Source organism: Citrus clementina, unplaced genomic scaffold (genome assembly GCF_000493195.1).
Source record: "Citrus clementina cultivar Clemenules unplaced genomic scaffold, Citrus_clementina_v1.0 scaffold_3, whole genome shotgun sequence".
Taxonomy (NCBI): domain Eukaryota; kingdom Viridiplantae; phylum Streptophyta; class Magnoliopsida; order Sapindales; family Rutaceae; genus Citrus; species Citrus x clementina.
The window spans coordinates 42,287,312-42,299,346 of NW_006262339.1; the positions used below are offsets into that span (position 1 = coordinate 42,287,312).

The 12,035-nt window shown below is 38.2% G+C and overlaps 3 protein-coding genes across 4 annotated transcripts in view; 1 reads left to right on the forward strand and 2 right to left on the reverse strand.

Annotated features, from left to right (window-relative positions):
• LOC18049769 overlaps positions 1 to 1,363 on the forward strand; it is a 3,363-nt gene extending 2,000 nt beyond the window's left edge. Inside the window, exons 6-10 of the mRNA XM_006443536.2 lie at positions 3 to 36; positions 528 to 583; positions 692 to 757; positions 973 to 1,038; positions 1,114 to 1,363. Of these exons, the coding sequence (XP_006443599.2) occupies positions 3 to 36; positions 528 to 583; positions 692 to 757; positions 973 to 1,038; positions 1,114 to 1,194 (303 nt within the window). The 3' untranslated portion in view covers positions 1,195 to 1,363. The remainder of the gene's footprint in view (positions 1 to 2; positions 37 to 527; positions 584 to 691; positions 758 to 972; positions 1,039 to 1,113) is intronic.
• A 321-nt stretch (positions 1,364 to 1,684) lies between these two features.
• On the reverse strand, positions 1,685 to 6,500 carry LOC18049771 (probable LRR receptor-like serine/threonine-protein kinase At5g48740). Of its 2 annotated transcripts, none has more exons than XM_006443538.2 (16): positions 6,349 to 6,500; positions 5,538 to 6,078; positions 4,995 to 5,446; positions 4,782 to 4,899; positions 4,621 to 4,689; positions 4,464 to 4,532; positions 4,317 to 4,385; positions 4,103 to 4,174; positions 3,924 to 3,992; positions 3,602 to 3,846; positions 3,315 to 3,514; positions 3,022 to 3,148; positions 2,854 to 2,922; positions 2,431 to 2,620; positions 2,208 to 2,340; positions 1,685 to 2,107 (listed from the first exon to the last, which is right to left on the reverse strand). In XM_006443538.2, the coding sequence occupies exons 1-16, from the start codon at positions 6,422 to 6,424 to the stop codon at positions 1,889 to 1,891; spliced, it is 2,718 nt and encodes a 905-aa protein (XP_006443601.1). In that variant the 5' UTR covers positions 6,425 to 6,500; the 3' UTR covers positions 1,685 to 1,888. The 2 variants fall into 2 exon arrangements, with proteins under 2 accessions (XP_006443601.1, XP_024045085.1); XM_024189317.1 differs by having other exon boundaries at positions 3,315 to 3,520.
• Positions 6,501 to 9,568: 3,068 nt separating this feature from the next.
• On the reverse strand, positions 9,569 to 11,715 carry LOC18049772 (60S ribosomal protein L13a-4). Its single transcript, XM_024189315.1, has 4 exons — positions 11,254 to 11,715; positions 10,868 to 10,984; positions 10,688 to 10,775; positions 9,569 to 9,916 (listed from the first exon to the last, which is right to left on the reverse strand). Exons 1-4 carry the CDS (start codon positions 11,523 to 11,525, stop codon positions 9,773 to 9,775), a joined length of 621 nt encoding a protein of 206 aa, XP_024045083.1. The 5' UTR covers positions 11,526 to 11,715; the 3' UTR covers positions 9,569 to 9,772.
• Positions 11,716 to 12,035: the final 320 nt, after the last annotated feature.

The window sequence follows — 12,035 nt, forward strand, 5'->3', positions numbered from 1 at the left end:
AGTCTGTGCAAAAGTATGGCAATCTGATAGGCTTTGGTGAGTTACAGAGTCTTGTCAATTTTGTGTGTGCCTAGAAAATAAATATGTTAACACTTTGCTATACGACTCTCGAAATGGCCATTGACTTCTTGCATTTAAATTTGAAATATCTATTCATAGTAGTTTTGTGCAAGTTGGCATGGTTATTCTTGCTAAATGTGGAAATGTACCAACTAAATCCACTTAATAATCTCTCAGCTCCATGGTGTCATACAAGGTTTGATTACTTGTGTGTGTTTGTTATCCAGAGTGCAATGAGTAACTGCCATCAGAGTTATCCTTTGTTAGAATTGAGCCAGAGATATTATCCCGAGATTTTTTGGTTATATTAAACTTGCTTCTCTTAGATTGTCTTAAGGTTTAAGTTGAATTGTTGTGCCCTTATTTGGCAGCAAAGATATTTTTTAAAGGAGTATTGAGCGTAATGCGTAAAATTGCTTATTAATTTTTTTTTGAATTATGTGTTATTTGTGTATTATGATCTTCAGTAGAACGATTTTCCCTCGGAGTGAGGAATCCAACAGCTTTCCTAGCTGGGACCATGGTATGTTGTAATTTTTTTGTTAATTAAAATTAAAAATCTAGTATTGACAGATTTGCGATGCAAGTATAACATGGTGATAAGAACTGACACAGTTCAATTTGAACGCAGGGTATACCTCCTGATTGCTTCTTTGCTGGAGTTTGTTGTGGTGGTTTACTCACTCTTCCAATTCAGGTAAGTCTGATTCTGTTGGAAATTTTGCAGTGATGATAAATGGAGGGTACAGACAGCCATGGACTTACTCTATTACTTTATTCAATTTAAAAGCACATCTCAAATAATGATATGTTGTGATATTCCAATCTAGCTAATCAACATTGCTTTAAGTTTTACTATTTGGGTGACTAATGCTGTAATGCTGCCTTGTTCTTTTTGTTCTCTGGGTTCAGTTGGTGATTGGATTTCTACTGAGGGAGCGCCCTGTGTTTGCCCTCGCTACAGTTGCAACAGTAGTGGTAAAACAAAAGCTTCCTATTCTCGAGCAGTGCTGATTTTATATATACAGGTATCTAATGTTAAAAAACATACAGGGAATTTGGACTGTGTTTCCTTATGCTGTAGCTGCTTCAACGGCGATATTCCTTTACTTGCGACACCGTTACTCTACTTAGTCCTGCTCAAACTGTGTTCAACTCGAAGATTCAATAGAAGCGATCAATTCTGTAAGCTAGGGAAATTCCAGATTTTTTTTCTTTTAAATTATATTTTGGATGGTAGTTACAGTCATTGTTGAATAACAATCCTTGCCTGCTCTCTGGATTTTTTATTTTCAGTTTTAATTATTTTATGGGTAAATTTTGCTCTTGTAAACAATGTGAAAGTGATTCATATATTATAAGATTTAATGTTGTAAAAAGTCGGTGTATAGCCAGCACGTCTGATCACATTGCCAAGTTTGGGATTGTAAATTATAGTTATTTCTTGAATTGGTGGCCGAGAAAATTAACAGAACCAAATTAAAGAGAGGGAAAAAAAGAATTTCAGCTTGCTTATGCATTGCATTTTCCTGGCATTTGGAAATCAACCAGAAAGTGAAAAGCAAGCTGCAAGTGATATACTCGTTGAATTCAAAGATGCTGCTTGCTATTGACAGAATACGTACACATATATTGATAATAAATAGATCGTGAACATAATCTTGTGCTGAATAAGTTACTATATATTGGCTTTATACTAGCCCGTCTGAAAAATATGTTTAGCATGAACACTACAAATTCCCACTTTTGTATTTGCATGCTCCACGGCGCAGAGCAAAAAGGATTCATATGAGTTGTATCCTTTGTTTGAAAGTATTGTTTCCGGAGATCAACTTGTATGTCCATGAGCTGCAAGATATGAAAGCTGAATGCTGTAGGCTTCTTTCAGCTCTGCCAATATCTCTGCAATAGTTGGCCTCAGCGACGCATCTCTTTCGACAGATCTCACTGCAATTAAGGCTGCCTTTTTCATACTCTCCACGTCGAAGCTTCCTTTTAAGCTATCGTCTACAATCTCAAATTCACCTGCCTGAAAGTAGGGCTTGGCCTGCAGTTGAAGCAGAACACGATGGCATAAACTCATGGAGTGTGGTGTACAAACATACCTTCCATAAACTAGCAGATGAAAATGGAAGAAGTTCAATTACCCATAACACCAAATTGAAGGAATCTGGAGTTCCAGAGTGACTCAATGGCTCTCGCCCGCAAATGAGCTCCAAAAGAACAACACCAAAGCTGTAGACATCACTTTTCTCTGTAAGCTGTTGAGTGGAGTAGTACCTGTAAAAAATAAATGGACAAATAAATGAATCAAACATATTTACCATACATGCCATCCTTAATCTAAAAGCTAAATTGCTAAAATCTTACTCAGGATCGAGATAGCCGGCCGTGCCTTTCACAACAGTGGTTACATGAGTTGCATCAGCCTGAATTACTTGTTTCGAGAGTCCAAAGTCACAAACCTTGGCATTCATATCCTTGTCCAACAGGATATTACTGCATTTGACGTCACGGTGTATGATTCGTGGTTCACTTCCATTGTGCAGATAGTCCAGCCCTTCAAAAAGATTGAGATTTCAATAATGAAATGTAGATCTCTTAGGCAATAATGGTTTGGATAAGAAAAGAACGATCTTCTAAGTGCTGTCAAGCTTCATTCAGCCACCAGGTCTAAAGGCTGTAACCAAGGAAAACTTGGATTTCGAGTTTCTTTCCTATATAAGGATTAATAATGTATTTTTAACAGATACCTACAGTTGAAAATGCACAGAAATGGATAAATGGACATACCTTTCGCAGCATCAACAGCGATTTTAAGTCTGCGAACCCAGCTTAGTGAAAATTTTTTACTATTTGAACCTGAATGAAACATCAATAATAAAATCGTTTCCCCCTTTTTTTGTCATAGCATAGTATACCATAAAAATTCTTCATATAATTAATGCATGCATAGCATACCATAAAGGTGATCAGCCAACGATCCGCCAGGTAGATACTCGTAGACTAGTATTTGCTGCTTTGCCTCATAACAAAACCCTTCCAAACATACCAGATTTTGGTGGCGAATTTGGGACAAGAGATGCACCTACAGGCAATGGAAGAACAAGAAGCAAATCCTACACTGTTAACTCAAGTTTAACAGGCAAGGAAGAATTAGTCCTTTTAGCTTTGAAATACAAATGCAGGTAACTCATGTACACACACATGCACACCGAGGAAAAACAATAATGGAAGAGGATTTCACAATGAACCTCATTTATAAAAGAATCAGCACCCAGTTGAGTTCGGTCAAATCGCACTTTCACAGCTACTTGTTTGCCGTCTGAAAGCTTTCCAAGGTAAACAGATCCAAAACTTCCGCGGCCTATAACCTCCTTAAAGTTGTTGGTAGCTGCTTTAATTTCTTTGTGAGAAAATACTCTTGCTGCATTCCAGTTTCGCATTTCTGTTGCTGCCGCTTAAGAAAGATATAATCTTCATTAAAGAACGAAGCACTAAATTAAGTACCATGACTTTAGCAATATGATATTTCACATACTTGTTGTGTATGAGACTTGATCAGTTGCTCTTCTCCTCACATACAGGAATACAGCAAGAGATACCAGGAGCAAAACAAATAAGGCTCCTCCAGTTGCACCAAGTATAATTGCTATATGATTAGACTTAGAGTGCTTCTTGTTAGTGACAACAGTAACTTGCGGTGTCTGAATTGAAGGATTGGATGAAGATGAAACGCCATTGCACGTCATTGTTGAAAAGGAAAGGCACAGATTCCCTGATGTTCTGCACACAGTTGATGTATCAGAATGCTACAATGTGAAAGATGGTCAATGAAGGGTTTCAACATATCAGTTCCATACCTAACTTCCAAGCTGTCCCTATTCAGAGACTGAGGGATGGTACCCTCTAGTTTATTGTTTTCAACATTCCTAAGTATTCAGAAGAAGGATTCTTAGTGAATGAGATAAATGACTGTATTCAAATAAAAGCACCATATCTGTTCAGTTTCTGGTTGATGTAATATTGTAGGCTCACTTACAATAGATGAAGGTTCTCCAAATCTCCCAAGCCGTCAGGCAATGTTCCCTGTAAACTATTATTTTGCAAGTCCCTACATGTTGAAGAATTACATTCCAATTTAGTGTCACCTATAGGGTCAATACATGCCGAACACATTATATTTCTTTTTATGAAGCATGCTAAAAAATCAAAAAGGAAGAATCTCAAAATAAAGGGGAAGATTTAAAACTTACAGAACTTGGAGGCTATCCAAGTTCCCCAGACTGGAACCAAAGGATGTTAGCCGATTGAAACTCAGGTTCCTGCAATTTTCAGTAAGAAAATGGTTATCTAGCTATTTAATTACACAAAAATAGGCCATAAGTTCTCTGCGCCATTACAGTTTCTCAAGATGCTGCAGGCTATCCAAATTCTGTATCTCTCCAGTTAGTGATGTGTTGTGCAAATCCCTGTAGCATAAATCACCACGCATAAGTAACGAGTAGATGGAAAATAAAATGAAAATCATAGATGTCTAATGAGGTTAAAAGAGGTTACAGCGTTTTAAGATCCAATAAGTCACCGAATGTTGGACTAATCGACCTTAAATTGATGCCTGAAAGCTCCCTGCACAGGGATTTATAAGGTGCATATCATTACATCTTTAGGAAAAACCCTGAGATAAGATTAACCAGCAAAAGAAACTATTATGTACATACAATGATGTAACAAGATTTCCTTCACATCCAACATGATCCCATGATTTGGGAGAGCATGGATCATCCTGCCATCCCAAATCTAAACCAGTAGACTGCTCAATAACCTGAAGTGCAGAAACTGCAACAGATCAAGATGAACGAGTGAATGAGGTCAGTTCAGTCCAGTTGGATAAAATAATCAAGTCTGCACTACCTAAAGGAAATGGCATGTACCTGTTGTTGAGGACGTTTCTGGTGGAATATCAAGAATTTCATATACCTCAAGTGCATTGACCTGAGGGTAGAACTTGATACTCTTAATTGTGATGTTCAAACTCTTTATTCCCTTCCATGTAAAATATAGGGCACCTGCTTCTGAGCTTCTCACTGTATAATTTGATGCTGCAATATCTCCATTTATTAGTACTTCAAAGGTAGGTGAGACAGGAAGAATCCCGGCAAAATAGAGGACAATGTAGTAATCCGCAAGAGTATCTACAGGAAAGTTGTAAGTCATCACATCTCTTCGTGCCAGAACTCTCGCAGTTTGAAGAACAGCAGCTGGAGGACTCTCTTGAATACTTGAGGAACTGAAGCCGACTAAGAGATTGAACCCTGTTGACACATGAGATGGTGCGTAGTCTTCATCAGCATCCCATATCCGATCATATGGATCCGAAGGGTACCTGTTTAAACTCAAAGTGATCAGAATAACTTACACAATATTCTTTCAAGCATTATGTGCGGAAAGGGTGATTAAAACTCAAAAGTTATTACCTGATAGAGCCATTGGTGTAACCACTGTTGATGCGATATCTCTTCCTAAGCAACTTATTTGGGGAATCTCCCGTGCCATTACGGTAAGCTCCTTGCGGAAGTGGACGGATTTCAAGTGAAGATATAACAGGCGATCCACCATCTGGAACTCGGTGAAGACAAAACAAGATCGTGTCCTTAATAGTTGGCCACACAAACTCTTCAATCCGTGGATCATCGGAGGCAAGGTTTATAGCACTGGTGACAGCTGTCCCAAGAGAGACAGAGAATGACGGAGGTTTATTTAGTCCATCGTAGTTCTTGTACAAAAATTTGGCTCTAACAAGAACCAATGAGGACACATTCTTGACAGGCAGCCTATAACATGTTCGGCCTTGAGAATCTGGGAAAAATCGAACCGCGGCACGAGTTGATGAGGTGCCATCGATGTAATCAATAGTAGTTGTGTTGCCTGTGTTAATGTATTCACGGTCTGAGGTCCATGAAATGTTGGATGAATCAACAAAGTTTGCAGTTCCACCACAAGATAGACTCATGAAACCTGCGACATCCACACATCAAACAAAGAAATGTCTGAAGTCCAAACCATCTCTTCTACTCATCAGCTGATAGCTTATTGCTTTTGATAATGTGAAATGGAAATTTGAAGCATGGAACCTGATTTTGTTTTAATGTGGAAGTACACTAAATTAATGGTTCTCACTTGTTTTAGTTAGCTTTTAGATTGCATGCACTCATAGCTTCATTATCTTTACGCAACAGACATTAAACACTAATAGAAGACAAAAAACGGTAAACAAACTGCACATACCATCTTGATCACAGAGAGCAACTAGCCAAAAGCCACAAAACAGAATGAAGCCGACCCAGAAGCACTTCAGGGCCATAGAAACAGAACCCGCCCGAAAATATATCTCAACTAACTGATGAAGACCTATTTATTCAAAGAAACAGCCGCATTAAAAAGGCATTAAACGAAAGACATCCGTCAAAAGGAAAATGTTAAAACGAGAGTAAGATGGGAAGTGGGATTTTTTTTTTTTTTCTATGGGGATGACAAGTTGATGAGAAGTCGGTATGACAATAAGTAAAAAGAAAAGAGCGAATGTAACGGTAAAATTAGAAAAGAAAGGATTAATGATTAAGGCATGGCGAGAGTGGAATTGATGATTATGATTTCTAAGTAATGCGATGATTGTTTGCTGTCATTGTACATTATACTGCTGCAACAGTAGTGCAGCAGTAGTGGCAGTGGTTGAAAAACATCAAGAACAGAGAAGAACCCAGCTGTTAAAAGTCCTATTTATCTATCATTAATGTGTTAATCACCATTGACGTGGGTGGGAAGAGAATTAAATTGCCATTAGATTAAATGAACGTGTTATTAATAACCAACAGGTGATGCGTTAAATGTTAAATGTCGTGTTACTTGAGAGCCATGTATGAGGATGTCCTTAGTTTTTAATTATGGAAGATCAACGATACATAATTGGTTGGATTAGTAGAGGGTGCTTAATGGAGCCGGAATCAACGCAATGATGTATTTCCAGTTCTCTCTTTGGCATTGCTTTCAGTTTCAATTTCGTTGTCGTCATATTTCTTTTATGCAAAGTAAAGCAACGCAAAGCTACTTTGATGACTTTTTTTTTCCAATAATTTTCCACACTCAGATGCACCGAATGACCTTCACTTTTCATGCATGAATTATGACAAATTTCCCTTTTTTTCAACTAACGGTACACTCGAAAAAGAAAAACAAGTAAAACTAACAGTGAGGAAAGAGAAATGTTGATCAGGTCACTTTTGTTTGTTGAAGTTCAAAGCAATTAAATAAACAAATGCTTGATGGCATCCTAGAAAGACAAAATTTTAAGGCATTAATTAATTAAAATTCGGGGAACAACATCAAATCAAGCTCGCGGCCCAAATTGCTAGAGGCTAGAGGCTAGAGCCTACAGACTACAGGTTGTATTGTCTGGTAATTTCCTTTTTTGACATTTTTTTTTGCAGTTTATTTCTGTTTTGTTTCTAATTGATTTTCTCATTGCACTCATTTGAGAAGCCTTAAGCGGAAACTGACAGGGATTAGTTAGACGTGACAGTATATATATAATTAAAAAACTGTATTAGTATTCGTCTGCTTTATTCCATTCAAACTTGTGTGTGCTTATGGGGCTATTAAGTATGGCTCTGGGGTTAGGCAAGTATTTATAAATCATAATGTCGATTAAAATGGTTGTGTTGTGGTCAGAAATTTTTGAAGCATGCATAGTTTGGTGTCTTAGATTTTTAAACTATATTTATTAATTCATTTCTCGTTGGTTGTCGGCAGCAAAGACACACAACATGGCAAATCTTGTAGTTGTATCTCTGAGACTCGGAAAGTCCCATGCATGTCAACGTCGTTATCATTGTATGATGATTTATGATTTCTCTGTTCAGGGTGAATCAGATTTCCAAGTTTAGAATCCAGCATTCTGCATCGATTCATATCATATGAATCGATGCATGAGAAACGAATGGGATTTTTTGATAAATGGGAAATTCAAAATATTCGGAGATAGAAATGCGGGAATGTCTACAATACCTGGGTTGAATCAGATCCAATTTGAAGGATTTTATAGGTTCATTGATCAGGGCTTAACAGACGAGCGTTATAAGTTTCCAAAAATTGAAGATACAGATCAAGAAATGTTGTGAATATGGAAAACGCTCGCCAAGACCAAGACACTGGAACTGGAAGTTTACAAATTTTTTTTGGGTTTCGGTTACTCTCGTGTATTGCGCGACTTTAAAGGCTATGCTGAACCTCAGTTTTTCTTAACATTGAATAATACGACTGTAACTGACACACTCACATATATGCACGTATATATACACACACTATTACTATTACCAACTTTGATTCTAACCATTTGTGTTTGTGAAAGACTCCTTCGTATTAAGGATTACATGTATATATACACACACACTATCTTAACTCGTAAGACACGCCCACACACTCGCAAACACATGAAGCCGGCCGCCACCTCGAACTCTCCAACTTCAAGCACCCATAATCCACCAATCGTTGTTCACTGCACTGCATCTCCAGCACCACACTGCACCTCCAACACGGCAGCACCGCCTGTCTGCACCTACACGCACTGCACACAACACAAGACCGCACCATACCTCCAGCGTTGCTAGCCTTGTTAGACACTTTGGGATTTTCATATCTTATGTTGGTAATTGGAATTGTAATTATGAACTTATAATTTGTTAGACTCTAGAATTATGCTGCTTAATTTAAGTTTTTGACATATAACGAATGAATTTAGGCATTAGAATTTAAAGATACGAGTTTCGACAAGTTTTTTTTAATTAATTTTAAGTATTTAAAATTTAATGATATATTTTTTTTTTAATTTACTATATCCGGCTGGAGCCCAGATAGAAAACCTGTGCCCGGTGGTCAAACCTGTGTTTTAAAAAAGGGCCATAACCCCAAGTCCAGAAATTTGTTAAAACAATCCAAGCCAGTCCCACATAAGCCTAAACTCAGCCTAAACCGGTTTTTGCCTTGCAATGTTAAAAATATGAGATCACCTCTCATTTAAAGCCAACTTGATGTGACCACATTCCAATGTCTCGGTACAATTGGATCATTACTCGTTAGCGTTGAGTATAACTTTACAACAGTTGTTAGATTAACCCTCCTGGTCCTGGACTATTCTGATTTTGCCCAGCAATCCAATGCCCTTCATTTATCGTTCATGATTTTCCTAAGCTCTCCTTTTTTCAACTATACCAAATCCTCATAGGATGGACGAAAAACATCAAGTAAAATTATCTTCAATGTAAATGTTGCCTCGGTATTAACTACTAGGATCTCATGACTGGATGGCTTTGAAGAAGAGCTATGCTAGTTCAGCCAGGACAAAATTACCACAGATTGAATCAAATCATATTCAGTCACACATTCGAGGATCCTGACCCTAGAAAACCCCTCCTTCAAGAAAATAGAAGACTGGAGTGACCTAAGCATGAACTCATCAACCAAATAATAACACCACCAGTATATCTAGAAATATAACGAAATCATTCTACAACCATCAGTTTTAAGTGGGGAAAAAAAAAAGATAATCACTCAAGTTGTATCAAATTCTTAGCTTCTAAAAGTCTTGAACAAAGTCGAAAACACAAAGGAAATTCAAGACAATGCCCAACAAAATTGTTCTCAACAAGCTAACTGATCAATATTTGACAGGAGCAAGGATGTCCAATTGCGAGCCAAGTTTCTCTTCTGCAACCTTCTCAGCCTTAGCCCTAAGTTTGTTGAGCTGCTTCTTCCTCTCATAAGCCACCTGTGACCTCTCCTTTCTCTTCTTCTCAAGCTCCTGTCCGATATCGGGATAATTAGGGAAAATATTCACATGCATATTTCATTCATCAATTACACTACAGCATAAACCTCAATATGTAGATAAAAGAAACTAGAAACATAAGCCATCTACCACTACAACCATCCACCTAATAAAGAACTAAAATCCAACAAAAAAAACCAGGGACCAGCACACTTCATTTTTCACAATAAACAACTCCATTCAAAAATTGATGTGAAAAAATGATAGCATTGAACAATACTAACACGAAATCACTTGTTCACCAAACCAATATAATCCAATCATGAACACTAGTAGTCAAGATACACAGCAAACAATCACAGTGTCATCCCATCCCATTTTAAAAAATTAGGGGCCTAAGAATTTGAAAATTTCCTTTGTACAACTTTTTGTCCTTCCGTGTTCAGACAACAACAAAATGACATTCCAAGAAAATGATGCACTATATAAAATAGCCATGATATTCCTAGTCACCTAATAAAAAAAATGGAAAAGAATAAAACAAAAGGATTAATAGGAGCATGATACGACTTGCATTGATGAGCACCATACATATATGATGCATGAATTGCATTTATTATAAAAACATGAACATAATTTCATTATTAATAGACAACCCATCAATAGGCTTACCACATGTCATATCAATATCTTAATGCCACTATGCCAGGAGTTCATCACAAACACTCATCCCATTGTGAATCAATGTGAACCAGGAAAAAGAAAACACAGTATAGTAATGAAACAAGAGCTAGAAAAACCTACCCTGATGGTGTCATAATAATTCCATCCAACCTCAGATGCCAGGCGACCTAACAAGCAGTACTTGTGACCCTTCTGAAGCCTCAAAACCCTGACCCAAAAGGTGAAAACCAGTCAATGCCATTAAGTAATCACCAAGTGAAAATAGAAAATATTGAATTAGTTCAGACAAGGAGAACTCACTTGAGAGCGTCGGGGATAACCATTCTCTTCACCTTGTCATAAGGTGCAGGGACCCCTTCATATGCCTTCAATCGAGCAAGTGCTGCAGCTCCACGCTTGGTCTTATGCGGTATCATCCTGCAACAGCAAAAATAAAATACATAAAATAATCAATCTACATCATAATTCATCATAAGAAGATGAAAGTTAAGAATTTGAATCCCATAATCAACAACACTTGCTGCACCTAATTTCGCAGACAACACATACTTCCACGTCATAATATGGTATACTAAAATTAAAGCAATAATTTATATTTTGCAATGCCAAAAGCAGAAAACGGCAACGTTCTGCATTTAAAGATGAATTAAACAACAAGAGAGAGGGGTCAAGGATAAGAGGCAGACCCGCGGACGGTGCGCCAGAAGATCTTGGCAGGGGCGCGGAAGTGGATGGGACCGTGAGAAGGCTTGGTGTTCATGCGCTTGCGAAGGAACCGCATGTACTTCATTTTCTGGCGGACGAGGCCGCCGGACATGCAAATCTCTTCGCAGCGGACCGCGACGACTTTCTGTCCGTTGAGGAGCTCCTTGGCCACGATCGACGCCAGCCGCCCCAGCATGTGGTGGCGTGCGTCCACCACCACTCGCTTCGCGCAGATTCCCGATCCCGACACCATTATTAGGGTTCCTCTCTCTCTATTTTGTTGGCTTTTTCTCTCCCTCTTCTGCTCTCTCTCTCTCCCTCTCTCGAACTGGAGGTTTCCGAGTGTTGTCAAATATATATGTGAGGCCAAATGCGGAGCTAGGGTTTCTAGGGTTGTATGAACGCTCTCTCTCTCTCTCTCTCTCGAGTGAGCTTGTTCCCCGTTTTATTATTGGATTAGGCCAATAATTTTGATTGGTCAGTTGGGTCTCGACCTTATCATTAGCCCAATTGGGCTTACGGCCCAATAATGGGGCTCGTCTGGTTTGGGGTACGGCACCGACCCTAATAAGACAATGAAGTGGGGATGGCAAAACACCGGGCCGGGTCCGGGTATTGCAATGACCAGATCCTGTCCGGATGCAACCGGTCCGGGTCCGGGCCGAGTTTTAATTTAGGTACTTAAATTTATATTTTTTAATATTATATGTGTATATATTTTTTATTTTTTGGTAATTTTATAAGTTTTAAATTTATTTCAATA

Excerpts from the sequence above, each read along its gene's own strand:
- LOC18049772 (XM_024189315.1), bottom strand. The coding sequence starts at position 11,525 with ATGGTGTCGGGATCGGGAATCTGCGCGAAGCGAGTGGTGGTGGACGCA. Across the intron at positions 10,985-11,253 it reads TTCTGGCGCACCGTCCGCGG|GATGATACCGCATAAGACCA; the intron begins GTCTGCCTCTTA and ends TTGCTGTTGCAG. Across the intron at positions 9,917-10,687 it reads ATTATTATGACACCATCAGG|GAGCTTGAGAAGAAGAGAAA; the intron begins GTAGGTTTTTCT and ends GATATCGGACAG.
- LOC18049771 (XM_024189317.1), bottom strand. The coding sequence starts at position 6,424 with ATGGCCCTGAAGTGCTTCTGGGTCGGCTTCATTCTGTTTTGTGGCTTT. Across the intron at positions 4,386-4,463 it reads CTGCAGCATCTTGAGAAACT|GAACCTGAGTTTCAATCGGC; the intron begins GTAATGGCGCAG and ends TGAAAATTGCAG. Across the intron at positions 2,621-2,853 it reads CGCTGTTGATGCTGCGAAAG|GGCTGGACTATCTGCACAAT; the intron begins GTATGTCCATTT and ends ATCTTTTTGAAG.